At 52.8% G+C, this 26,499-nt stretch overlaps 1 protein-coding gene across 4 annotated transcripts in view; it reads right to left on the bottom strand.

The window, feature by feature from the left end:
• Positions 1-1,564: 1,564 nt before the first annotated feature.
• Positions 1,565-26,499, bottom strand: part of IQCE (IQ motif containing E) — a 47,583-nt gene continuing 22,648 nt past the window's right edge. For all 4 annotated transcript variants that reach the window (XM_057487441.1, XM_057487442.1, XM_057487444.1 and 1 more), the window contains exons 14-22: positions 25,491-25,687; positions 23,828-23,932; positions 22,517-22,607; positions 18,908-19,075; positions 15,362-15,385; positions 8,911-9,012; positions 8,329-8,450; positions 7,435-7,538; positions 1,565-5,193 (exon numbers count right to left, since the gene is read on the bottom strand). In XM_057487441.1, coding sequence (XP_057343424.1) covers positions 5,066-5,193; positions 7,435-7,538; positions 8,329-8,450; positions 8,911-9,012; positions 15,362-15,385; positions 18,908-19,075; positions 22,517-22,607; positions 23,828-23,932; positions 25,491-25,687 — 1,041 coding nt within the window. In that variant the 3' untranslated portion in view covers positions 1,565-5,065. The remainder of the gene's footprint in view (positions 5,194-7,434; positions 7,539-8,328; positions 8,451-8,910; positions 9,013-15,361; positions 15,386-18,907; positions 19,076-22,516; positions 22,608-23,827; positions 23,933-25,490; positions 25,688-26,499) is intronic.

The raw sequence follows: 26,499 nt of genomic DNA, 5'->3' as shown, positions 1-26,499 counted from the left end.
GGCGCTGCCAGCAGGGACAGCAGCTTTGGGGGGACAGCCCCTACCTCCCCACCCTCTTCCTGGCTTTCATTCCTTTAGAGCTGCTGGGAAGGGGGCACTGGGAGGAAGAAAGTACCCAGACTGCGCTGCCTGAATGGCAGCCCCAGGAGCCTTGGCACACTTGCAATCTCTCCTTTGAATTCAGACTGTTCTGGGGCCTAATTAACACATAGCTCAGGGGCATCCCTCTCCTCATTCAGAAAGCCCAGGGCTCCATGGAGACTCCCTTAGACTCCTCAGGCAGCCACTGTCTGATGGGCTACCCCTCTATGATGCATGCTGGGCCCCCAGGATGTTAACAGAAGGTGCCAGCTGAACCCCTTAGCTGGCGCCCCGGCCTGTTCCTCTTCCTCACGCCTGTTCCCACCCTGACGGCAGTGCTGAAAGGAGCCAAAGCTTTGGATTCTGACTTTTTCTTACTCCCTTGCAACTTTTGAGGAAGCTCATATTTAAAGATATCCTAGTAAAGCCCTGGGGTGACTGTTAACCAGTCTTTAAGGAAGTTCCTTGGTTTTTAAACTTGCCCTACTTTTAAACTGAGAGAATTCCCTAGAGCACCTGAGATCAATGTCTGTGCAAATGTGTATCTGTGTGCACATTTATGATCTACATGCATTCACACTTACGTATACAATGTATGCACATTTATATACCTACATGCATGCACACCTATGTATCTAATGCATGCATATTTATGCACCTAAAATACACATATTTATGTATCTAATGTATGCCTGTTGCGTATCTACATGCACACACATGTAAGTATCTACATATTTAGCTACACCTTCTGCTTTTTTCCTTTTGCTAGGTAGAGGCCTGAGGTTGACCCCTCTCCATTCTCCCCTCACCAGCTCTAGCTGAGACCCCCAGAAGCTGCCTCTCTGCTCCTGGACCCCTGCCCCATGGGAGAACATGTAGTGGCAGGCTTGCGGCTGGGGCAAGGGTCTGATGCACCCAGCTCTCCATTGGCACAGACTCCTTAAGTCTGACCAGCTCCTCTGCAAAGCATGAAGGCTTCCAAATGGACCGTCTGCCAATGAGACACATGGTGACAGGTGCAAAGATGGGCCCTGCCAATGCTGGAGCCCGCAAGCCCCTGGTGGAGCTTCAGATGCAGCCTGCCCAGGACTGAAGGGCCTGGGGAGCAGCCACATGCGCACCCAGAGAGGCACCTTGTCCTGTGTGACAAAACACTGGGAAACAATCTCTCTCCAGAAATCAACTTTTTTTGTCATTGGCATCTGTGTTTGATTCCTGAGTAAATTATTCCTTCCCTGTTCCTCAACAAAAACAGCATTTGAGGAAATACTCCTGCTCCCCTATTTTTGTTTCCTGATACTCCAGTCCTCAGCAACAAGGAAGAACAACTCCGAGACGGGAGTGCTGATGGACAACGGCAGGCAACGGGCGGCGGGACCATTCCTCAGCCAGCTCTGACTCCCAGCCTGGGCGGCCATCAAAGCCCAGGGCTGGAGCCCCACACAGGGCTCCTGAAGATCAGCACAAGCGTGGGTGGCCTGAGTGAGGTGATTAAGATGACAGATTTATTGGGTAATCAAGACAAATGCCCTGCGAGTCAACTTTCATTTACAAAGGCCAATACTTCACACTTCAACTTGCACAAGAACTTGCTTCGCTTTCTGGGGTGCTGGCTTGGCCAGCTGCTAACGGGCTCTCAGGGCTTCGGCGAGGCAGGAGCCTGGAGTAGCCGCCTGACCCCCCACAGCTGTGTGTCCCCTCTAAGGTCCCCAGAGTTGCTCTTCCAAAGGCACAGGAGGGGTTTGACCAGCTTAGCTGGGTTCTAATGGAATTTAAATTTCACTCAGATTGTGAAGGCTTGTGGGGCTTTCTGCAGGGAGTATCTACTTCTTATATACAAAGCAAAGCTCTGCTGTGCTCCTCCTGCTGGATCTCAGCGGGTCGGTCCACCTGCTGATGCGACAGTGCTTTTGCCAGGAAGGTTTCTGGAGGGTCTGAAGGGTTGGGAGCTCAGTCCTCACCCACCTTGTCAGGGGATGAGCAGCCAGTGCATGCCATCAGACATCAGAGCCCTGCCCACCTTAAAATCCCTCCTCACACAGGTGGGCAAGTGAACAAGACCCTGAGTACACCGAGCTCCTTGCCCCCGGCCAGCTGGGCGGTCCCACCGGCAGCACCCATCGGGAGGCCTGGGGGCACTGCCATCATGGCTGTCCTCCTCTCTGGACCCTCTGCCCCTGCTCCCTGGGGGGGATACCTCCTAGTCATGTGCCTTTTGCTCCAGGAGCACACTTTGCACAGAAACCCACAGTAGAGCCTTCTGAAAACCTACCACCTCCTACCTGGCCAGCCCCCATGACACACCTCCCACACCTGCCCAAGGCTTTGGTCCCAGCCTCCCTTTGCCAGTGTCCAGGCAGCCATCTGGCCCCGGCCCCTGGTCTTCTTGCCAGAACCTGCTCCTCCCTGCATGGCCCCTGCAGCTGTGTCATCTGGGTGAACAGGAACCAAGGCCTTCAGCCATGGCACTGGCTGGGTTCATTTATAGCTGCCCAGCACCCTCAGAAAGGCGATCGGTCTCTCCCATGGCTGACAGGAACAGTATCCTACGAAGGCCGGTGGCCAGGCGGGTCAGCTGGCTACGGGTCCCAGAGTGTGCCCCTGGAGCGCCTGCTCTGGAGGGAACTGGTGGGGGCAGCACGGACTGTCCCCCCAGCTCAGAAGGGCAGGCAGCTCACACACTCTGCTTCACAGACAGACCCAGCCATGCTGCGTCAACAGGCACAGTGCTGTGCACACCCAGCCCGCAGGGCTGGGCCCAGGAGATGTGCGTCTTCCCTTCCCACTGGCCTCAGGGGGCAGGGAGGGCGGCTTTCAGAGCTGGGACGCCCACAGCCCAGCAGCAGCAGTCGGGCCGGGTGGAGGCCCCAGAGCTGGGCGAGTGCTGAGGAGTAGTCCTACAGTGTGGGCACATGCCTCTCCACTGCTGCCCATGTGGGCCTGTTGCCCTTTCCTGGCCCCACTGACTTCAGTCTTGTTACCCTGAGGACTGCTCCACTGCTCAGCCCTGCCCTCACCCCATGTGGGGTCGGGCTCCTGGGGGACGAGCCTGGGCTAGTCTGTGGGGCGGCACCACAGAGGCGGCCCAGTGGCAGACAGACCTCTAGGTTCCCAGCCCCTTTGCACCCTCTTCCCAGCTGCTCCCTGCCCAGAGCCCCACCTGAGCCCCGGGCCCTGTGTTCCCAGGGACTCACCTGCAGTGGCTGAAGAGTCAGAGTGCAGGAAGGCTGCCCCCCAAAGGGCATATGGGACACCAGCTCAAGTCACAGCCTGTGGGGTGTCAATGACTGAGGCAGCTCCTCCCGGGCTGTTGCCTTTAAGTGAGTGCAATGTGGGGCCGAGGGGCACAGGCAGGCAAACCTGTGAGCGCAATGCAGGGCCGAGGGGCACAGGTGGGCAAACGTGTGCATTTACAGCTTGGGCATCCTCTTGGAAAACTTGAGGCCCCTGCAGGCCACAGTGCCGCCAGGCCAGGGGCGGGACACCCTGATGGTGACCTGTCATCCGTGAGGGCCTGCGGAGCTCCTGGGTGAGGGCACTGAGGGAATGCCCGTGGCTCTGCATGGGGTGCAGCAGCCAGCATCTGCACGGCTCTGTCCCTTGGGGTCTGTGCTGGTGGGCAGGTGCCTACAGACCTCATATGCTGAGCCTGGCACCTGGGGAAGCACAGGCTGGGTTACAGGGAATGATCCAGTGGGTAAAACAAGCAAGTGTCAGATGCCATCAAATTATCAATCAGTCCAGGGGGGTAAAAAGAAGAGGAAAATCTATGTGACGGCCCACAGGCTAAAGAACGAACAACTAGACAAGCCAGGCCCCTTGGCTGGAATTTTTCTGACTCAGGATTATGAACAGAGCCTACGTGGAGAAAGAGTGTGAGGCGGGGTGCCCTGCGGAGGTGGGCCACCCACTGCGGGCTACAGAGCTCCTCCAGCCGCCGGCCTGCAAGCCGGAGCTGGGGACTTTCTGGCCACCGTTGGGGCTGCGCTTGTGTCCCTGAGCTCCACCTGAAAAGAGCTGCTGTGCTGCAGGGCTGGCCGCGCACCGGACTTACACCACCCCTAGAGGGCAGCAGGCAGCTGAGGCTGGAGGGGCCGCGCCCCAGAGCCCACCCAGGCCTCGGGGCCCCATACACCAGCAGGGCTAATCCCACACAGGAAGGGTGAGCCTGGGCTTCTGAACGCACCTCGGTGCCAAACCAGCAGGGTGTGGGCCGTGGAGCCGGGCCTGCATACAGCAGGGCCGGGGCTGCCTGACTCCCGTTCTCCTTCTGCGGGGTGAGCCCCCAGAGCCACTGGGCTCGCAGGACATGCTTCCCCGCTGCAGTGTCAAAGGGATTAGATCATAATCTGGTATTTTTAAAACACTTCATATACCCAATGAAAGACTCCCACAGCCCCTTCCTGGGCCCAGGAGCTCCTGGGGACGCAGGGAGCAGGGATGATGATGGTCGGAGTGGGGAGCCAGGACATGCCCTCATTTTGGACCCTGAAGTCACCAGCGTCTGTCCTGGGGATGAGGAAGCCCTGCCCCCACTGCAGGCCTATTTCGCCTCTTCCAAAACGCATGGCTTGGCATGTCCATCTTGACCTGGCTGGACAAACGTCCATGAGGGTAGGCGGTGGGTGACCTCAGCACTGGCTCCCGACAAGGCAGGCCTTCCCAGGCCTCAGCGGCACGTCTTTGCAGGGCTCTGGCGACCTTGTTCTGGCTGATGCCCTGCGCTGAAAACCAGCCAGAGGTGAGGCAGTGAGGCGAGCACTGGCCCTTCCCAGAGATCCCCTGCAGGTGTTCAGGGTTCTATACCAGCCAGCGAGCAAACCAGAGAAACCCATGGAGCCGGTGGCGTGGAGAAGGTACTGCTCTTTTCCTAATGAGATAAATCACTTTCCCGTTTTAGTTAGGTCCCCTGGAACGAGCTTTGTCCTCTTAACCCTAGTGGCCCCCACCAGCCACGCCGACGTGAGGGGCAACGGCCAGCGGTCTAGGACTGGGAGGCACTTTTCTTGGAAGGCAGCGCTGGAGCGACTATGATCTCGTCGGAGTCATCGGAGATGATGTCCTCGGTGGGTGGGGGCATGGCTGGCTGCAGCTCCAAGGGCGCCAGCTCAGCTGGAAGGAACCAGAGAGGGTGGGTTACCAGCTGCTCAGGCCCACCACCATGGTCATCTCACACATCACCCTGTTCCTGCCGGAAGCCAGGTCACTCCCAAAGCGGTAAGGGACGGAGGCCCGTCAGCCTCCCTCAGGCCACTCAGACACCTTCCTCTCCAGCCACATGCACTAGGGTCTCCAGCTCAGCTTGGCACTTGGGCCAGACTTTGCTGGCACTGAGGGGGCTCAGGTCTGGGTGGGAGACCCAAGGGCCCCTCACAGAAGCCCAGGACAGCAAGTCAGTGCTGGTGAGAACCACACACTGGCTAGGGAACAGGTGGGACAAGACCGGTTGCAGCCAGGACCGCGTGGGGCCCTGAGGTCACAGACCTCTAGCTCCCAAACCCTGCAGCCTGTGCTGGACAGCCCCCTACAAACACCACCCTCCAGACCCCGCCCCTTATAGACCTCATCCCTACAGACACCACCCTATGGACCCCACCCGCTAAGCGCGCCCGCAGACGTGTGAGGGGCAGTCCCGCGGCTTCATAAAGGTGCGGTGAGAAGCAGCCCATCACCCACTGGAGATAAAAACAGCCGGAAATTATGGCTCAGCTGTGCTGCAGATACGGTAGCTTTCAAGAAACTCAATATGAAAGCAGAACTTTATGAAATTAAAAGACATCAGTATTCAAGACCATCTTGTTTTTTCCTTTGAAACTCTTCTACAGCCAGAGCAAAGCAGGCCTGATTCACACGCTCCCACAGACCCCACCGGATGGCAAGCGGCGTTGTGCTCCCTGTGGTGCCAAGCAGCGTGGGCGGCGCTCCCGGCTGCCCTGCCCCAGGACTAAAGGATTCCGGCTACAGGGCTGGGGAGCAAGGCAGGAAATGGGTGTCCGTGGGGCAGGCGGAAGCCTTGGGTGCCCCAGTCTGCCAAGCTCCGCCCGCCTACCCGCCTGCCCTTTCCTCCCAGGGCTGCTACCGTTGTGGAGCTTTACAGACAGTTTCAGAGAGAACATCAAAGTTTGCCGGCTCTGACAAAGTCAGAAAAAAATGACTGATGTGGATAAATGCGATGGCGATTTCCAGGTCAGACACGGTGTGAGATCCTCAGCTCTTGTAGGATTCCCCACATACTGCCCCCAACGGGGCGGCCCCTGGAGGGTGGTGACGCGTGCCGTCTGCCCAATTCATCCCACCTGTGATTCCTGGCCTTCCCAGGGCCACCCCACTCACCCGAGCAGGACTGGGGGGCTGCTAGCCTCCGCGGCCCCCTCGGCCTCAGCGCTTCATCCTCCATAGCTGGCCCCTTGGCCATCTCCCCGCTGCTCCCTCACTGCCTTCCTTACCCGAGGACGCACCAGGACACACTCGCGTGGGCAGGGCCACCGTGCCCACCACTGTTCCACCCTCTTGTTTTGGTTCAGAAAAGCTGCTTCCTTGCATACTCTCCCCTGATCTGAAGCACCATTCCCTCCCTGCTCCTGTCCTCAGCTTCCACCTTCCTGGGGGCTCGGTACAGAGAAGCCCCTCGTGGAAGCATGACATGCAGAGAGGGGACGTCACACCTACACTTCTTAGCCTCATGACAGCGCCAGACCCCAAGGCTCTCCCTCAGCAGTGCAGTGGTGGCCACAGGGCTGTAATGAAGGCTTCCTAATGAGAGCACATGGAGGGACCTGCAGCAGTGTCAGAGCCAGAGATCCAGGACCGAGGGCCCTCCCAGGACCCCCGTGGACACAAGGCCTGGAGAGACCACATGCCAGGGATCAGGCCGAGCTGGGGCAGGCCCCATGCATGGGTGCCAGGCCCCCACCTACTGTAGGGACTTCTCCACTGTTTCTGGACCTTCATGAAGTAAAAGGAAATATAAGCAGTTTTACGTAAAACCAACCAACTGGAGAAGTACTAACCCTGGGGGAGGGAAACCACTTCACTCCAGCTGGAGCTGAGAATGAAACCAAAACACAGAAGCCGCGCAGACCCCGACTGTGGCCCTTGGTGACTGTGGGGCATGCTGCCACTGACGCAGGAGCTTCCTGCGGCCTGCCTGGCTCTCATCTCTCCCCACAGCCCAGGGCTGAGGGAGGCTTGGTCTGGGTGTCTCCCATCTGAGGGCATTGCTGAGCTCACAGGTGGGACGAGACCCTGACACGTGTTTACACATCCTAAGCTGCTGGGCTGTGGCAGCAATTCTGGCGTAAACCTCAGAGGCCAGCTGCCCTTGCAAAGAAATTCAAACGGAGATGCAATTACCAGGACAGGTTGCCAGGAAGGGTGGGGAGCAGGGCTGGCTGGGTGTGGCTGGAGCACAGGTTTTCTTGGCGGGAGCTGCGGCAGCACGTCTTTGACAGATGGGGCTGGAAACAAGGGACATCAGCTGAGTCTGACTTCAGAGAATGCAAGCATCATTGGAGGCTTACAGCCAGCCCCCTGGCTTGCAGGAGGTAGCCGTCCCATAGATGTGCCCAGCACAGCCAGCCCACAGGCCAGCTGGGCCCCGAGAGGCTGGCTGTGGGGCCCTCAACCTGTTCCGTCAGTCTCCTTGGGGTGCACGCTGATAGCAGGCCTCACACGCCTTCCCTCCCCCCTGTGTCGAGATGCCCGTGCGTGGTGATAGTGTACTGAGCTGAGCTGGCCTGTCCCAGGTCACTGGGAATCAGGACTGCGACAGTGTGACTCAGCCTGGCTCTCCTTTTGCAGAGAAACCATAGCCTGAAAAGCAGTGGATGGCTGCCATTCCCTGCTCTGCCATGCAGACTGAGAAGCAGGGGGCCTGTGGCAAGAGGGCAGCCTGAGATGTCCAGGCAGCAAACTGGCCTGGGCTACCCCCAGGCCCAGAGCACCCTGCCCTTCTACTTGTCTTCTCCCAGGACACAATTCTAGAAAGGCCTCTTCCTGAGGAACAGAGCTTGTGGCCCGCTCCACCTGTGTGGCATGATAGGCATTTTTCACAAGGTGTGACTTCTGTTCTGGGGACATGCCAGGGTCCTGTATCTTGGGAATGCCACCCACTGCTTTTCAGTCTATGGTTTCTCTCTGCAGAAGGAGAGCCAGACTGAGACACCCGCACCTGGATGCTCCGGCTGCCACTCTGGATGCGCAGATTCCCGAGATACAGGATGGGGGTGGCCTGCTGGGGGGACATACCCGTGCCTGGTCCGCACTAGGTGCGCCCGGAAGACGGACTGGATCATGGTGATGGCCTCCTCGTGCCTCGCATCACCCTCAGCCTGGGCGATGGGACTCGGAACACAGGGCGCAGGAGAGCTCTGCAGTGTAGAGACAGCAGGAAGAGGACTGTTTGAGACTCCTTGCCTTCCTGAGTGGCAGTGGCCGCCGCCTGGACTCGAGAACCAGGCGAGAGCACAGCCGCACTCCAGCGGCTCTGCTCGCTAACCCACCAGGTGGCAGTCCCCTGATTGGAGGACCTTGATGCTCAGCCTCCAGAGGTCCATGAAATGGCTGTCTCGCCCTGTTCTCAGTGGGGGGGTGGGTAGCTACAGAGAACCTGCACCTCCAAGCACTCTGTGCCCCAAGCTAACCCATCCGGAGCTCACACTGGAGGCACCACAGCATGGCCAGGATGTGCCGGGAGATGCAGTGCGGCACACCCATTGGCAAGGGAGGGACTGGAGGCTGAGACCCCCTGCCTCCCCTGCAGATGGAGCATGAGGAGAGGGAGCAGAGCAGGCGCTGTCAGACCCCGGCTGTGTCCAGCCCGAGAGTTACCTGGTTGGGAAGGCTGGGAATCTGTGAACCACAGGCATTGCTTGATAGCAGCTTCACCCGCACTAGATGACCCCGGAAGGCTGCCTGAAGCGCAGCAGCCACCTAGCAGGGGAAGAGGAGAGAGATGAATGCTCATTTCCCTGGGAGATGGGAGGTGCAGCTTAAGGAAGGCTCCAGAGGGAGCAGCTCTAACAGCAGAGAAAAATGACTTTCCTACTACTGCAAAACCACAGGAGCGTCTAGAAGAACCTCTCTCTCTCACTCACCCAACATCTCCCACAGCAAGAAACACGCCAGTTCTCTAGGGAGGCAAGGGCACAGGTGTCTGAACCACAGTGACCCCAACCTTGGAGCATAAATAAGCCACCTCTTAAATGCTATTAAATGCAGCTGCTAACACTGGCCTGAGTTTCACAGTCAGGTTTCCACACTGGGATATATATTCTGTCTCAGACATTTTCCATGCACACCTTCTACACTCAAGCAGGGCAGAGTGTGACTCCATGCTTCACAGTTATCTATCCTCCGACTTCCATCTTGAGGAATACACACGGATGATCTATAAGCTCTGAAGACAGTGTTCTGGATCTTATCACAGCACTTCCGTTTGAACAATCTTGCCTCCAGCCTGGCTGGAACTGTCACTGCTTGACCAGGGGCTTGGATGCCCGTAACAGGTCAGGGGAATGATGTGCTGGCACACGGATCCCTGGGCGTCATGCATCTAGGGGTGCAATTGTAGCATGAAGGTGAGGAGAAGGGAGAATCAAGATGGGTAAGGGCAGGCACAGCATGGTCAGCAGGGAGGTGGCCCTGTCCCTGGGGCTGCATGCTTGGCAGCCCCTGCTCGAGATGGAGCAGCACCAGCTGGACCAGGGATGGCAGCTGCCGCTGTACACCAACCCTATGTGACAGAAGGGGCAGTACACACCCTCTTGCCACATGCTGTGCCCACAAGCCAACTCTACCCTCACAACAGCTGCACACAGTAGGTCTCCCTTATCTTGGCTTTATAGAGATGAGGGAACTCAGGCCTCAGGAGGGGAGGCCAGAGAAGCACAACACAACAGCCCACAACAGCTGTCTGGTTTGTAAATGAGCTACATTGGCTTTGAGGAGTCCCAGATTCATTGATTTGCTCACACACTCAAAACCATTTACCAGGATTTTGGGAAGATGGCGCCTTGAGTAGGGCAGCAGAAATCTCCTCCCAAAACCATATATACTTTTGAAAATACAACAAATAAAACTACGCCTAACAGAGAGACCAGAGGATACAGTACAACAGCCAGGCTACATCTACATCTGCGAGAACTCGGCATCTCACGAAGGGGGTAAGGTACAAGCCACGGACCAGCGGGATGCAAGTGCTCTCCCCACCCCAGCTCACCTGCGGGAGGAAAGGAGTTGGAGCGGGGAGGGAGTGGAAGTGCAGGACTGCTAAATACCCAGCCTTGGTAATCCACACCGGGAGCGCAGACACACACTGCATGGTGTGCTGGATATTAGGGAAATGGAAAAGTAAAATCTGCGAGCGGGTCCCCACAGACTCATCTCAAACCCAAAGACACACAAAGAAAAAAAGTCAAGGGATGGAAAAATATTTCATGCAAACAACAAAGAGAAAAAAGCAGGTATTGTAGTACTTGTATCAGACAAAATAGACTTCAAAACAAAGAAAGTAACAAGAGATAAAGAAGGACATTACATAATGATAAAGGGCTCAGTCCAACAAGAGGATATAACCATTATAAATATATATGCACCCAATACAGGAGCACCAACATATGTGAAACAAATACTAACAGAATTTAAGGAGGAAACAGAATGCAATGCATTCATTTTGGGAGACTTCAACACACCACTCACTCCAAAGGACAGATCCACCAGACAGAAAATAAGTAAGGACACAGAGGCACTGAACAACACACTAGAACAGATGGATCTAATAGACATCTACAGAACTCTACATCCAAAAGCAGCAGGATACACATTCTTCTCAAGTGCACATGGAACATTTTCCAGAATAGACCACATACTAGGCCACAAAAAGAGCCTCAATAAATTAAAAAAGATTGAAATTCTACCAACCAACTTCTCAGACCAAAAAGGTATAAAATTAGAAGTTAATTGCACAGAGAAAACAAAAAGACTCACAAACACATAGAGGCTTAACAACATGCTCCTAAATAATCAACAGATCAATGACCAAATTAAAATAGAGATCAAGCAATATATATAGACAAATAACAACAATAGCACAAAGCCCCAACTTCTGTGGGATGCAGCAAAGGCAGTTCTAAGAGGAAAATATATAGCAATGCAGGCCTATTTAAAGAAGGAAGAACAATCCCAAATGAATAGTCTAAAGTCACAATTATTGAGATTGGAAAAAGAAGAACAAACGAGGCCCAAAGTCAGCAGAAGGAGGGACATAATAAAAATCAGAGAACAAATAAATAAAATTGAGAAGAATAAAACAATAGCAAAAATCAATGAAACCAAGAGCTGGTTCTTTGAGAAAATAAATGAAATAGATAAGACCCTAGCCAGACTTATTAAGAGAAAAAGAGAATCTACACAGATTAACAGAATCAGAAAGGAGAAAGGAAAAATTACAACGGACCCCACAGAAATACAAAGAATCGTTAGAGAATACTATGAGAATCTATACGCTAACAAACTGGAAAACCTAGAAGAAATGGACAACTTCCTAGAAAAATACAACCTTCCAAGACTGACCAAGGAAGAAACAGAAAATATAAACAGACCAATTACCAGCAACAAAATTGAAGCAGTAATCAGAAAACTACCCAAGAACAAAACCCCCGGGCCAGATGGATTTACCGCTGAATTTTATCAGACAAATAGAGAAGACATAATACCCATTCTCCTTAAAGTTTTCCAAAAAACAGAAGAGGAGGGAATACTCCCAAACTCATTCTATGAAGCCACATCACTCTAATACCAAAACCAGGCAAAGACCCCACCAAAAAAGAAAATTACAGACCAATATCCCTGATGAACATAGATGCAAAATTACTCAACAAAATATTAGCAAACCAAATTCAAAAATACATCAAGAAGATCATACACCATGATCAAGTGGGATTCATCTCAGGGATGCAAGGATGGTACAACATTCGAAAATCCATCAACATCATCCACCACATCAACAAAAAGAAGGACAAAAACTACATGATCATCTCCACAGATAGCCACGACAATCAGACAAAACAAAGAAGTCAAACTGTCACTGACAAAATTCAACATCCGTTCATGATAAAAACTCTCAACAAAATGGGTATAGAGGGCAAGTACCTCAACATAACAAAGGCCATATATGACAAACCCACAGCGAACATCATACTTAACACCAAGAAGCTAAAAACCTTTCCTCTAAGATCAGGAACAACACAGGGATGCCCACTCTCCCCACTGTTATTCAACATAGTACTGGAGGTCCTAGCCACGACAATCAGACAAAACAAAGAAATACAAGGAATCCAGATTGGTAAAAAAGAAGTCAAACTGTCACTATTCGCAGATGACATGATATTGTACATAAAAAACCCTAAAGACTCCACTCCAAAACTACTAGAACAAATATCTGAATTCAGCAAAGTTGCAGGATACAAAATTAATACACAGAAATCTGTGGCATTCCTATATACTAATGATGAACTAGCAGAAAGAGAAATCAGGAAAACAATTCTATTCGCAATAGCATCAAAAAGAATAAAATACCTAGGAATAAACCTAACCAAGGAAGTGAAAGACCTATACCCTGAAAACTACAAGACACTCTTAAGAGAAATTAAAGAGGACACTAACAAATGGAAACTCATCCCATGCTCTTGGCTAGGAAGAATTAATATTGTCAAAATGGCCATCCTGCCTAAGCAATCTACAGATTCAATGCAATCTCTATCAAAATACCAACAGCATTCTTCAATGAACTGGAACAAATAGTTTTAAAATTCATATGGAACCACAAAAGTCCCCAAATAGCCAAAGCAATCCTGAGAAGGAAGAAAAAAGCAGGGGGGATCTTGCTTCCCAACTTCAAACTCTACTACAAAGCCACAGTAATCAAGACAATTTGGTACTGGCACAAGAACAGACCCACAGATCAGTGGAAGAGGATAGAGAGTCCAGATTTTAACCCAAACATATATGGTCAATTAATATACGATAAAGGAGCCATGGATATACAATGGGGAAACGACAGTCTCTTCAACAGATGGTGCTGGCAAAACTGGACAGCTACATGTAAGAGAATGAAACTGGATCACTGTCTAACCCTATACACAAAAATAAATTCTAAATGGATCAAAGATCTGAATGTAAGTCACGAAAACATAAAACTCTTAGAAAAAAACATAGGCAAAAATCTCTTGGACATAAACATGAGTGACTTCTTCATGAACATATCTCCCTGGGCAAGGGAAACAAAAGCAAAAATGAACAAGGGGGACTATATCAAGCTGAAAAGCTTATGTACAGCAAAGGACACCACCAATAGAACAAAAAGGCATCCTACAGTATGGGAGAATATATTCATAAATGACAGATCCGATAAAGGGTTGACATCCAAAATATATGAAGAGCTCATGCACCTCAACAAACAAAAAGCAAATAATCCAATCAAAAAATGGTCAGAGGAGCTGAATAGACAGTTCTCCAAAGAAAAAATTCAGATGGCCAACAGACACATGAAAAGATGCTCCACATCGCTAGTCATCAGAGAAATGCAAATTAAAACCACAATGAGATATCACCTCACACCAGTAAGGATGGCTACCATCCAAAAGACAAACAACAACAAATGTTTGCGAGGCTATGGAGAAAGGGGAACCCTCCTACACTGCTGGTGGGAATGTAAATTAGTTCAACCATTGTGGAAAGCAGTATGGAGGTTCCTCAAAAAGCTCAAAATAGAAATACCATTTGACCCAGGAATGCCACTCCTAGGAATTTACTCTAAGAATGCAGCAGCCCAGTTTGAAAAAGACATATGCACCCCTATGTTTATCACAGCACTGTTTACAATAGCCAAGAATTGGAAGCAACCTAAGTGTCCATCAGTAGATGAATGGATAAAGAAGATGTGGTACATATACACAATGGAATATTATTCAGCCATGAGAAGAAAACAAATCCTACCATTTGCAACAACATGGATGGAGCTAGAGGGTATTATGCTCAGTGAAATAAGCCAAGTGGAGAAAGACAAGTACCAAATGATTTCACTCATCTGTGGAATATAAGAACAAAGAAAAAAACTGGAGGAGCAAAACAGCAGCAGAGTCACAGAACCCAAGAATGGACTAACAGTTACCAAAGGGAAAGGGACTGGGGAGGATGGGTGGGAAGGGAGGGATAAGGGGGAGGGGGAAAGGAAAGGGGGCCTTACGATTAGCATGTATAATGGAGGGGGTCATGGGGAGGGCTGTGCAACACAGAGAAGTCAAGTAGTGACTCTATAGCATCATACTACACTGATGGACAGAGACTGTAATGGGGTATGTTAGGGGAACTTGGTGATGGGGGGAGTCTAGTAAACATAATGTTCCTCATGTAACTGTAGATTAATGAGACCAAAAAAAACCCAAAAACCATTTACTGCATGGCCACCACACGTCAGGCACCATCCTAGGGCTAGGGGTATTGGCACATGGAGACAGAGATGGTACTGCCTCTGCGGACTCACATTCTAGCAGGAGAGGGCAGCAGTCCAGCAGGGAGGAATGGCACAAAGGCAGCTAAAGCAGGCCCCGGGGCTGGGGAGGAGGGGTGGGCGCACGGCGGTAATGCCTCTAGGGGCCCCAGCAAAGCGAGAGCAGGACACAGTGGTATAACATTTAGGACTCACCACCTGGTGGCTGCCTGGGGAGCAGGCCCAGGAGGGCACAGGTGGAGGTGAGGGTGGGGAGAAGTCCTCACGGCCCTGGGGGCTTCACCCTGGTGTTCACCCTCCATCCTGCAGTCTGTCCTGACCTCCATTCAGTCTTGCTTGCACACCTGCTCTCCTTTTCCAGAGCAAGCCATGCCCTTTCACACACCCAAGGCTGCCTGTGTGTATCTGGCCCCGCGTCCTTTCTCTTTGTTCCAGGCCTGGGCAGGTAGCACTGCAACCCCACGGCCCTTAAGCACACATCCACCCATGGCTGGAGTCTCTTGTCCACCTGTTCGTCTTAATGTCTTTCTGGGTCCCAAGGGCCCATTGGGGTGCTTGGCACCAAACTGATGACCAATATGGGTGCTGAAAGAGTGAACAAGCACGAATGAGCTGAGTGTGAAACGAGCCGAACACCTATCCGACTGATGCCGTGTGGGCCTGCTCCCATCTCATGAAAACAAGTGTCTGGTGATGCTTCGTGAGCTAGCCACAGTCACACTGCTTCAGCACGAAAACACTCACTGCAGCTGGGCAGACAGACTGGCTTACCTCATCCAGATCAGCCTTTTTTTTCTGAAAAACAGAGAAATCATGAATCAACATGAGGAGGACTTTTTAGAGTACAGTGTTCACTTCCAGACCCTGCCCCTGCCACAGGCAGGGTACCAGGTGCCCCTTGCTGGAGCCCCTCCCCACCAGCCTGGATGAGGGGCCGGCCGGTCCCCCGTGACAGTGAGAAGGCTGGTGGCTGTGACTGCATGGCCGGCGCCTCAGGGCAGCAGTTAGGGCGCGGTGCTTCAGTGGCCTCAGCGGCTATGCCAGGCCTCCCTGCGCTTGGAGGAAGCCCCTTCCCACCACAGGAGCTGGCCTACTGGGGCCCTTGCTAGGTGACCACAGAGTAGCTGGACACGGCCTGCTGCCTTTGTTACAGAGGGGACCCCATCAGGCTCCCAAATATGATTGTCATCAAAATTACCTGTGGACTTGAAAAAAAAAGATTCAGCTGCACCCAAGATATGCTGAACCAGAACTGTCACAGACTGGCCTAAGAACATGTATTTTTATACATGTAAGTGAAGCTGAAGGCCTTCCACAGTGAAAATCCCATGATTAGACATGTGCCTTCAGTGGCTAATGACCATGACTAGGTGCATGCATGCCACCTAGCTGGTTTCTGGTGTTAATCGGAGCACATAGCCCAAAGCTGTCACAGCAAAAGGATTTCCCCCTGACCAACAGAGGAACACAGAGCCCAGGTCCAGTGGGACATAAACAGGAGAAGACGTCTGTGTTTGATGAAAATAACCGACTGGCAGAGGTGGGATGAAGCAGCAGATGAGGGTGGTGCTGGCAAGGAGCTGGGGAACACAACAGCACACAGGCCAGCCTGGCAGAGTGGGAGCCAGGGTGGGAATGTGCCGCGCCTCGGGAGAGGGAGTGGCACACGCAGAAACCGACTTCCTGACTTGGGCTTGTGTCTGGGCAGCAGGCGGTCCACCCTGATCTGCACAGTGGGGGGACGGTCATGCCCGGGGAGAGCGCCCCAGGAGAGCGCCCAGCCTGCTCCTGGATGCAGTGGGCTGGACAGGTGCATGCAGAAGAGACCAAGGCGAGTCTCTGGTGTTAATCAGAGCACACGGCCCAAAGCTGTCACAGCAAAAGGATTCCTGGTATTTCAAATACCTTCTTCTCAAATGTCTTACTGGAGGCACGTGTCCTTGATTTTTTTTGGGTTCTCTTAAAACAGAGTCCTGGCTCAGTTTGGGAGCCATCTCCTGAAGGGGGGCAGCAGCGGGAGCCAGGGGATGGCAGCTGGGCGGGTGCTGGAGCAGCCGTCAGCACTGACTCGTGTTATCTTTTTAGTTAAGTGAAGGGCTGATGAGGAGAAAGGCAGAGGAGACTGCAGAAACCGGTAAGTTGCTTCTAAAAACCCCACAGCCCAGACTGCCAGATTCCAGGTCTGGGGTGAGGAGGGCAGGGAGCACAGAGGCCTTCCAGCCCGGGAGGTGGGGCGCCAGCGGGGCCTCAGCCTGGGGCTGGGCCCAGCATCCCGCAAACTCTGGGGCAAGCTGGATATTGAAAAGAATAATGACTGTAATTATTCTAGAAGTGACAAATTCTGAGTGCGCAGCGACACGCCCCTCCCAGCCTCAGAGGGAGACTCGCTGGCCCCCGCCGGAATGACAGGACAATGGCTTGCTCTGAAATCTGTTTACTTAGTACTGAAAGGAAGAGAATGAAGCATTCACCCTGCAGAACTTCCTAGGAGGGCCTGGAGTTGCTGCCCAGCTGCCCAGCTGATGAGGGAAAGAGAGGGAAGGATGAGGTCTGAGAACAGCCCCCTTCTGCAGTCGTGAGGTGATGACCCAGGCAGGGTCAGCACTGGATGCCAAGGCCTTCGGGAGTCAGGCAGGGAGAGCAGGGCACATACGGAGGCCGAACTCCAGTTACAGGTTACCGGTCATTATCAGGGCAGGAGGGGTTTACAATGGCCACAGCTGGCGGCCACAGCATGAACCAGCCACCACAGGGACACACACAGACAGGGGCCACCTGGCCCTGTGTGTGCTTGTACGTGAGGAAACACGCTGGCCATCGCCCATGAGCTATTCCTGCCTAAGCCATCAAAACTGAACTGAACCAGGCCTGTGGACCTAAATTCCCATTCGCAGGACACAAAGGGGCCCAGGACAAGGTAAAGGCCACAGAACAACACAGACCAGATGTGGGATGTTCTCTAAAGAACTGGCTGTGCTCTCTACACAGGAGGTAACTTTAAAAAGACGAAATGTTGGAACTGATATCATGAGCAGCCAGCACAGGCTTTGATTGCCATTAGCTCCAAACCCAGCCCAGACAGGCTGGTCTGTAAAGAACCGTGAATGGCATTGTGGGACACTTGGTGAATTCGGAGTCTGACGTGGGTGTTCCTGGTCTTGGGAAATGACCGCTACGTCTCTTAGGTGTGGCAGTGGCGTGTGTGGTGAGGACAGTGTCCTTGTCTGTAGGAGATACGTACTCAAATTTCCTAACATCTCAAGCTTACTTTCAGATGGTTCTGGAAAAAAGTGAGAGGTAGAGAAAGAAGTAGCTCCATGTCAGCTACAGCAAGTCCAGCTGGTGGGCAGGAGCTTGTCCAGTGCCTCACTGAATGGACTCGGTTCTCTCATTCTGCATTTGTAAGTTTTCATAATGACAGGTGGTGAGAAAGTGATAGCGAAGAACACTGGCTGCCCTGGGAAGACCCCCGGGCCGCAGGTCTGCTCTGCTGGGGAGAATGGGGCCCTGCTGGTTATAGACCTGGAGCCCCTTCAGGGCCCTGCGCTCACCTGAGGCCGTCTCTGTCCTGTGAGGATGGAACTCTCACTGAGCCACCCCAGAGCTTGGGGAAGGAGTCCAGGCCTCCTGTCCCGAGGTGGCACTGGGGACACCCCGCTCCTCAGCGTCACTGACTAACGGCAGCTGTCATTCCCTAGCCTAGGGGGCAGCCTTTCTGTCTAGTCAGTATAGCCAGGGTCCCTGGGGAGCGGCCTGTTGGGCAGGTTTCTCATGTTCCTAACACATCAGCCTCGCTCTGAGCTGCCTCCTCCCAGGACTCAGACGGGGCTGTGCAGGGCACCTCTCCCCAGCTGGTCAGCGATCAGCCCGCCTCACCAGACTCTGAGCACAGTCGCATGCTTGGAGTGGACAGGACAGCGCTTCCCGAGTGTGGCTGGGGTCTGTACCAGGGTCAGTCTCCCTGAGACCCTGCCACCCCGCCGTGTCCTGGCTGTCAGTGAGCCAACACAGGCTTCCGGACAAGCCCCTGCCATGCTCCTCCCAAGGACGGGCTGAAAGGTAGCCCCCGCGGGGTCCATCTTTCACCGTGGCCCAGGTGTGGCCTGTCGCTTGTCCCCATGTGACATCATTTTCAGCTGTGTACATTCTTCTCTCCTACATGGGCCTGCACGTGCGCTGCACCTCCAAGGGAGTCTGCACATCCCCCACACTCAACACGTGGTGGGATGAGAATGACCAAGTGGCTGGGGCGCCAGGGAGGGTGGTGCAGCCTGGACCCCTGGCAGCACAGCCGGCCAGGGTCCCACCAGGGCTCACCTTGTGCTTGTACGCCTTCCATCTGGCCTGCAGGGTCCGGGCGGCTGCATCTCTCCTCCGGTCGGAGCAGCCAGAGGGGGTGCAGGGGGCGCCCCCCTCACCCGTGTCCGGCCCCGAGTCCTGTGGGGAGGGCCTGCTGGCAGGACGCGAGGGCCAGGGTTCTGGAGTCTGCAGGATATTCGAGGCATAGAGGCTGGTTATGTCAGGCAGGAAGATGGCTATCAGGCAAGGCAGCAGGATATTACTTGGTAGGACCAGGCTAAGCTCATCAGCCAGACTTTCTAATTTAGAGGAAAAATCTGTACCCACACTGTTCGGTGTGCGGGATGACAAAGAAACCTCCGGGGAGACAAAAGTATAAGCAGTAAACGGACTGAAACTCTATTTAAGGTTTCCGCGGACATCCCTCGCTGTCTGGGGGGAGGCGCTCTCTCGGGAGGAGGGCGGGGCCACGTCACCCCAGCGGCTAACAGGCAGCGTACAGTCTCAGTGACTGGAACACGCTTCCTAATTTAGGGACATGCCACACTGCTGTTCAGATGATCTGCTCCTGGGGGTTCTCTTTGGCCTTTCTTTGAGTCTAATGCTGAATTATGAGATGGGACCTCTGCGATGGAAGGCAATCGATGTCAGCTTGGTGTTTAGGGTGGAAAGAAGCAAGACTTGCTACTGTGCCCATCAAACAACACCGACCTCCACCACTTAGGGCCCAAATCCCCCATTTACAAGGACATCTCGCAATGAACATCACGATGGGGACGACATTCTCACATCAGCGATGCAAGCTCAGACAAGATGTGCATCGTCAGAGGAAAAGCTCTCGCAGAGGGACCGGAACGGAAAGCCCAGCTGTGAGAGGACCGGCCGGGCATGCGGGTCTTGTAACTAAGTGCAAGGCCCGGGGTCAGTCCTCTCGCGGGTGCTCAGGCTGCTCACCTCACTTCCTGCCGAGACCCTCTCAGGGTCTCCCTGGGGGGCCCACCTCCTCCCTGCCAGGCCCAGGCCATCACCAGGCGGAGCTCCAGAAGCCGGGTCAGAACCCACCGAGGCCGCCTGGGCCAATGGGAGCAAGGAGGTGGAAACAGTCCCTTAAGAGACACAGCAAAAACTCTTGGCAGACAGCTGAAAGAATTTAAAATTTTGACATGCGTATAAATCCTTCCGGCAACTGCTATGAACTGACACGGAGTCTTCCCAATGAGTCCCTTTTACTTCAAATGGAGATGCTTTTCAGGCGGGAAAAACCCAGGGCTAGTAAATGCTTATGTAGACAATTCTTTCAATACTAACAGGACCCACATAGAAACAGCCATATTTGGCAGTCGTCCCTCCGCTTTTCCACAAGTAAGTTTCTCTCTAATAAAAAGGGGTCAGTGCCCTAGCGTTCTGGGGAGGGTTCTTCGTTCGCATCACACAGGACACAGGTCGGAGGCTCTCTCCACACAGGAGGAGGGAGAGATCCACTTCCCCTCCGGGGTGGCTGCAGCCATCCGGGCTCCTGACTGTTGGGGGCAAGGCTGCCGTAAAGGCCCGTGCACCTTTACCTCCTCAGGCCCACTGTCTTTATGAACAGTGGGACGCTTGGGATCTGAGATTTGTTCCTGTCATTTACAGGGGCAGAAAATCTCACGGCTGTATAATAAGATGCCTAAGAACACAGTGTAATTTTGACACCAAACAAATCTTGTTAAGCCTGTCAGGAGAAACAGAGAAAATGATTAAGGACATAATTCCTTGAGGAAAAGAAATTTTATAGGTGTCTCTACCGACATGTCCATTCTGTCTTGCACTGAGTGAGGATTTAAATCCCAAATTACTGAAATTAACAGAAAGTGGCAAAGAAACATGATGGCCCTGCAGCTGCAGAGCCAGACCCTCCTGATGGTCGGGGTGAGGCCCAGGGTCACCTTCCTGCTCTGACCTGTGTCTAGTTAGTTTGCAGGAAGGACTAAGATGACCTTTTCCCTCTCTCCACACAACACGCTGATAAGACAATAGGACATGCTTTTCTCCCCATTTTGAATGTCTATACAAAACCTGAGCAGGCCAAGAGAGGGAGGGGTCTTCAAGAACCAGATGCATTCCATAAACAAAGCCATTATTTCCAGTTCTGCTGGAAATGAAAAATATTTTTTCTCCCTAAGGGACATATGACTTTGAGTGAAGAGTTTTAAAAATAAGCAGAAGTGTCTACATTTGCTCACCCTGGGCACCTCTGGGGTCAGGACTCCTGAGTAGACAAGTCACACACCAGAGGGGACTGAGAGGGACCCCCACGGTCCAGTCCTCGCACTTGGCCAGAAGGACGTGTTGAGACCACGGCCTCTGTACTGGCCTTGGGGGGCTCCAGCTAGCGCACCACCTTTTCCTGCCTAATCAACAGAGCCGTGGTTTGCCTCAGTTTGTACCTTAACCTTTGCTCATCAGCTTCCCCACCTCCCAACTTTTAGCTCTTCCTTTTTCTCTTGTGCTAGAGTTGAAGCACATGTATTGTCACTTGCTAAGAGAAGAGGCTTTACAATGAGGACTCAAGCTAAATATGCCAGCCTTGGATTTAAGAAGCAAAGCATTTATTCTCAACTATCAGCAGATAACCCAGCAGCCACATTACACCTGCATTTTCCTGGGGGCCAATGACAATCTGTCAGGCCACTTGCTACAGAAACAACAAGTCATCTTCTGAAGCAAGAGCTTGGTTCAAATGTGTGCAGGATGAACACCAGCCCTCTGGCAGCTTCTCCAGGAGTTACCAAACTGCAGCAAGCAGGAGAGTCACAGAAAGGGGCTGTTGCACAGAGCCTGCCCATCTCCGACGTGCTCACATAGCCCGGGCCACGCTGGCTTCATCTACCACACACCAACACGGTGGGCACCTCCTGCAGCAAACTGCAGCCACAGGGTTTTAATATCTCTGTTATTTGTTTCTGTGTTAACACAGTATCTACCACCTGAAGATTCCATTAATTGGAAGAGGTTAGCAAGGCACATTTGAGCCTATGGAAGTCCAAGTGCAGTTAACCCTGGGCCAATGGGGACGGAGGGCTCCCCTGGCCCCACGGAGGCGCCAGGGAACCCTCATGGCCACCTCAGAGGGAGCTGCCTCTGCAAGGGGACAGGGACAGGAGGACAGACTGTGTAGACTCACCTCTCACCTGCCCACAGGCCCACCAGTCATTCAACACCAGAACATGTGCACACCCAGCTGCAGGTCCAAGGCTGAGCCCTGGCAGTCCTGTGTCGGGTTGCAGGGCCCGCACAGGCAGTCCTCACTGGCTGCTTGCCCCAGCCCTCCAGGCCTTCTCGGACTCCCTGACTTCTAAGGGACAACTCCTTGTTGGTTAATGGCACTTTGTGCATATTTGAAGTTTTAGGAAGACCTTCACGTACCAGCTTGACCACCCAAGACTTGAACACTGAATCAACAAGTCACTTAGCTGCCAGTTACTGTCCAGAACTCTGGGGTTCAGTGTACATGTCACAGGAAGCAACGACGACGATGAAGGGAATGGGTCTGTCGGAGTTGGAAGCAGGGAAGCCTGGGAGGGTCAGAACTGCCAGGGTCAGCTGAGGGCCCCACCCCCCAGAACAAGGACCATGGCTGAGCCATACCTCAGGGCTCAGTTCCATGGGCTCATCCTTCTCTTCTTTCTTATTTCCTTCCAGTTCTTGAAACTTCTTGGTAAGTGTTTGAATTTCTTCTCTAGGGTGGAAGGGAAAAGACAGCTCATTGCCATCCCACTGTGCGAGATGAGATGTCTGTGACAGCAGGAAGGGCAGCCTCCTGGGGGACACGGGGCACTCAGCCACCACCCCTGCCACTCCTAGGGGTGGTCCCCGTGTCCCCACCGCAGGACGGTACCTGCCACTTTCTGTCTTGTCGGGACCGGGCACCCATGGGGGCAGGGGCCAGGACCCCTGGACCTGGCACATGATAAAACTGTAAAAACACTGACTGTGTGGGTGACAAGTACGTAGGCATCCTTTGGAGTGTTTAATAAACAACTTGAATGAAAGGAAATACAACTTACGTCCTTGCATTTTAAAAACAAAGTAAAATCAACTCTTCACTGTGTACCTGCCCTCTCTAAGGCCAACTCTAGCCTCCTGACAAAATCTAGCCCTTTGAAAATAAACTTCTTTATTCACTCCAGTCATCTGTGTCTAATTATTTTGAGTGCTAAATATTACTGTTCAGATTTCTAATTTACTTTTTTGGGGTGTCTTTTGAGATAAAATTCATTAAAACATAAATGCACTATTTTAAAGTATGCAATTAAGTGGTTTTTAGTATATTCACAATGTCGAGCAGCTACCACTGCTAATTCCAGAACATTCCTATCACTCGAGAAGAAGCTGAGTACCTGTCAGCAGGTGCACCCTTTTCCCTTCCGCTTAACCCCCGGCCACACTAACCTACTTTCTGCCTGTTTCTCTCACTGTGTGAGGGGCTGGAAGCTTGTCTGTGTTGTAATGTGTGCCAGAACTTCATTGCTTTTATTCTTCTGTATAGAAATGCTTCAGATTTTTAATCTGCTTGTCAGCTGATAGACCCTGGGGCTCTTTCCACTCTTTGGGGACTGAACAATGCCACTGTGCATGCAGCCGGCCCAAGGACGCAGCTGACACCTGGCTGGCTCCTGACCACAGGTGTGGCATTGGGCACGTCCTAAGATGCCAGTGCCGGGCATGGCTGGGGTGAGGGTGCACAGGGCGTCATAAGGCCTCTGGGCACACGCTGGCCTGATCGTGAAGAGCCTTAGCCCAGAGTTTGGGTTTTTACTTTGAAGGAAACAGAAAATCCCTGCAGGATGTCGAGGAGACATGTCTTCATCAAACTGGAGCTCTGTAACAACCACTCGTGAAAGCTGGGCTGGCATGTGTATGAGGGTAGGGGGCGTGTGGTCCTCAACTCAAACTTACCGCAAAGCCTCCTCTCTTGCTCTTCTCTCCTTCTCATTTTCCTTCACATTTTCTAGCTCCTTCTGCAAGTCCGCCTTTGTCTGTAGTAGCTGCTTCACTTCCAAACTGAACACACAGAACCAGAGATGTTTCAGCATTCATTAAAACAAAGGCCCACATTACACCAATCTCCAGAGCAGGAAGAGCTCTTGAAGAAATGGAAATAATGCAGTCCAGCTTCTCACTGTGACAGTGGACTGAGGAGGGGCGGAGTGTAAAGAAAGGCATTTGTTTACAGTCACACAAACAGGAGCCAACCCCAGGGAGCAGACCATTCAGGTACGGACTGAGCACCCACTATGTGCTGCGACTGTCCAGGGGAGGGTGTACAGTGGGGAGCAAAATCTGCTGGGGGAGGCCCTGTGTCCCCATCTCAGGGGAAGGCACCAACCAGCAGTCTCACAGCCCAGCTGGGCCCCATACTGAGATGGACGCTGGAAGGGCCCACCTCCCACCAGGCTGCAGTGCAGCCCGGGCTGAGGCCCTGAGCACGGGGCTACCCGCGCCTTCCCCTGAACTGCCCCAGAGGGGCTCTGTTGCATCCTACGGGGCAGGTGGCTAAGAACCTCTGTCTGAACCTCGGGCCACTGCTTTTGTCCTGTTGGCCTAACCTGTCCAGGCCCAGTTAATCTACAATGAAGGAGAGAAAGCACTCAGAGTGTTTAGTGGAGTACCTGTCACTACAAGGGCTCCATAAATGGGAGCTATTACCATGTCATGTGGTAACTTAAGAGATGACCAAGATGTTTATTTACCTTTCAAAATGACTAGCTTAATGTTTAAGACTAATTTTTACAATGAACCTATCAATTTGCACAGATGCACTGTTGGACTTGGACTGGAGGAGGAGGAAGAGGTGGAGTGTGAAGGAATTTTCCTTCTCCCTTAAACAGAGGCGGCAGAGAACTTAGGCCAGGAGTCAGCTAGGGAGCCCCTCTCAGACCCAGCTGTGCACACTAATCACCAGGGGGTCTCATTAGAGTCAGAGTCGGATCAGGAGGTCTGGGGCGGCCATGGTTCTGCATTTCTAGCCAGCCCCCAGGCCACACACTGAGAGGCGAACATTGTCTTGGATACGGTGGCTCTGCCAGCGGCAGCGGGAGCAGGACACGGGTGCAGCTGAAGCAGGTGGCAGTCAGAGCCCTAGGACACGAAGAGTGCACAAGAGGCAGAATCTTGACATTTTGCCTTTTAAACTCAGGGTCACGCTGACGACAGCATTTATGTCTTACCTGGTAAATGGACTAGACATTATAAACATATTACTAGATCTTTAAACCACTCTGCATAAGATCTAATTCATGGCCTGTCCATTTCACATAAGTCAACAGAAGTAAATTCTTCTCTAAAAGACTTTGGAAAGCCCTCTGGAATTCCGTGTGAAGAGATTTAAATGGCACCCCTTCTCAAGGACCTAATACAGCCAATTAATGTCTTCTTTTTACCACTAAATCTGCCTTTAGTTCACAAGCAGAATATAAGTTTTAGAATCATATGAAACTATTTATGCGATGACTAGTCAGAACTGAGCATTCTTCCTAAATTCACAACAGTGTGACTACAGCCACAGTGCCAAGGCCGCGCCCAGGAAGCCGAAGGGTGCTGCTTGCACCCGACCACGTACTCTCTCTCCTGCAGCTGCGCCTGGAGGGTGCTCCGCTCGGCCCTCAGGTTCCTCACAGCCCCCCGCAGGCGTTCGCTCTCCCTCTGGTGGTCCGACCTCGGCTGCCTGTCCACCGCAGAACTGGATGCAGATTGAGCTGGTGGGCTCGACATGACCACTTCTGAAGTGTGTGATTTTTGCCTTTCCACCAAACTGATCTGGAGGCAACACAAATGTTTGATAGACATTATTTCTTATTTTACATTCCAGCCAGGAAACCCAGAGACAAGACTGTGACCCAAGGGGAACCTTGTCTCCAACCAAACTGGAGTGTGGCCCAAGAAATGTAGGGCCTTCCATTCGCCATGAGGCTGTGTGCCCCAGCCAGCGTTCCTCCCTCTAGGCAGAGCGGGAGGAGTGGCCCAGGCCGCTTCAGGGCACCAAGGCGCCACCTCTAAGAGCAGAGGCCCGGGCCGGGGGGCTCCTGAGACCCTCCTGTGCTCATCTACCTGCTTATTTCCCTGGAATTTCTGGGATCTTCAACTGCCCTGCTTTCAATCTAAAATGAGGATCCAGGTTTGCCAGCTAAGCAGAACCAAGTGCCTTCAGATTCCCACTGCTAGCTGCACCTCTCCCACCCTGGGATGGGACCACCCACGGGGCCTCTGAGCCGCCCCTGTGGCTTTCCTTCCCAACAAGCTTCGTTTAAAGTACTAGCAACATGTAAGAGCTTCTTCAGTTTTCTGCTCTGTAAATATGTGTTCCCCTCTAGGCTGACTGCTCAGCCAAACTGTGTGACTCAGTCCCTCAGATCCAAGTCCCACAGAGCCAGGCTCACGACCAGTGGGCAAATTCATACAGGGGTATAAGGGGAGGCTAATTTCCCAAGTTTGCTAGCTGGCAAAAAGTTTCCTGCAAATTCAAACATTATCCAAGTCGTGAGAAGCACCCCCTGGTGAGTGCTAGCAGTGAAAGGCCGTCTGTACGCGTCAGGCTGGATGTCTGGAAGGTTCTAAGGCCACAAGCACCC

The sequence above is a fragment of the Manis pentadactyla genome, chromosome 10 (genome assembly GCF_030020395.1).
Source record: "Manis pentadactyla isolate mManPen7 chromosome 10, mManPen7.hap1, whole genome shotgun sequence".
NCBI classification, from domain to species: Eukaryota; Metazoa; Chordata; class Mammalia; order Pholidota; family Manidae; genus Manis; species Manis pentadactyla.
Note: the sequence above shows the minus strand (reverse complement) of the source record. Positions and strands in the feature narration are given on the sequence as shown.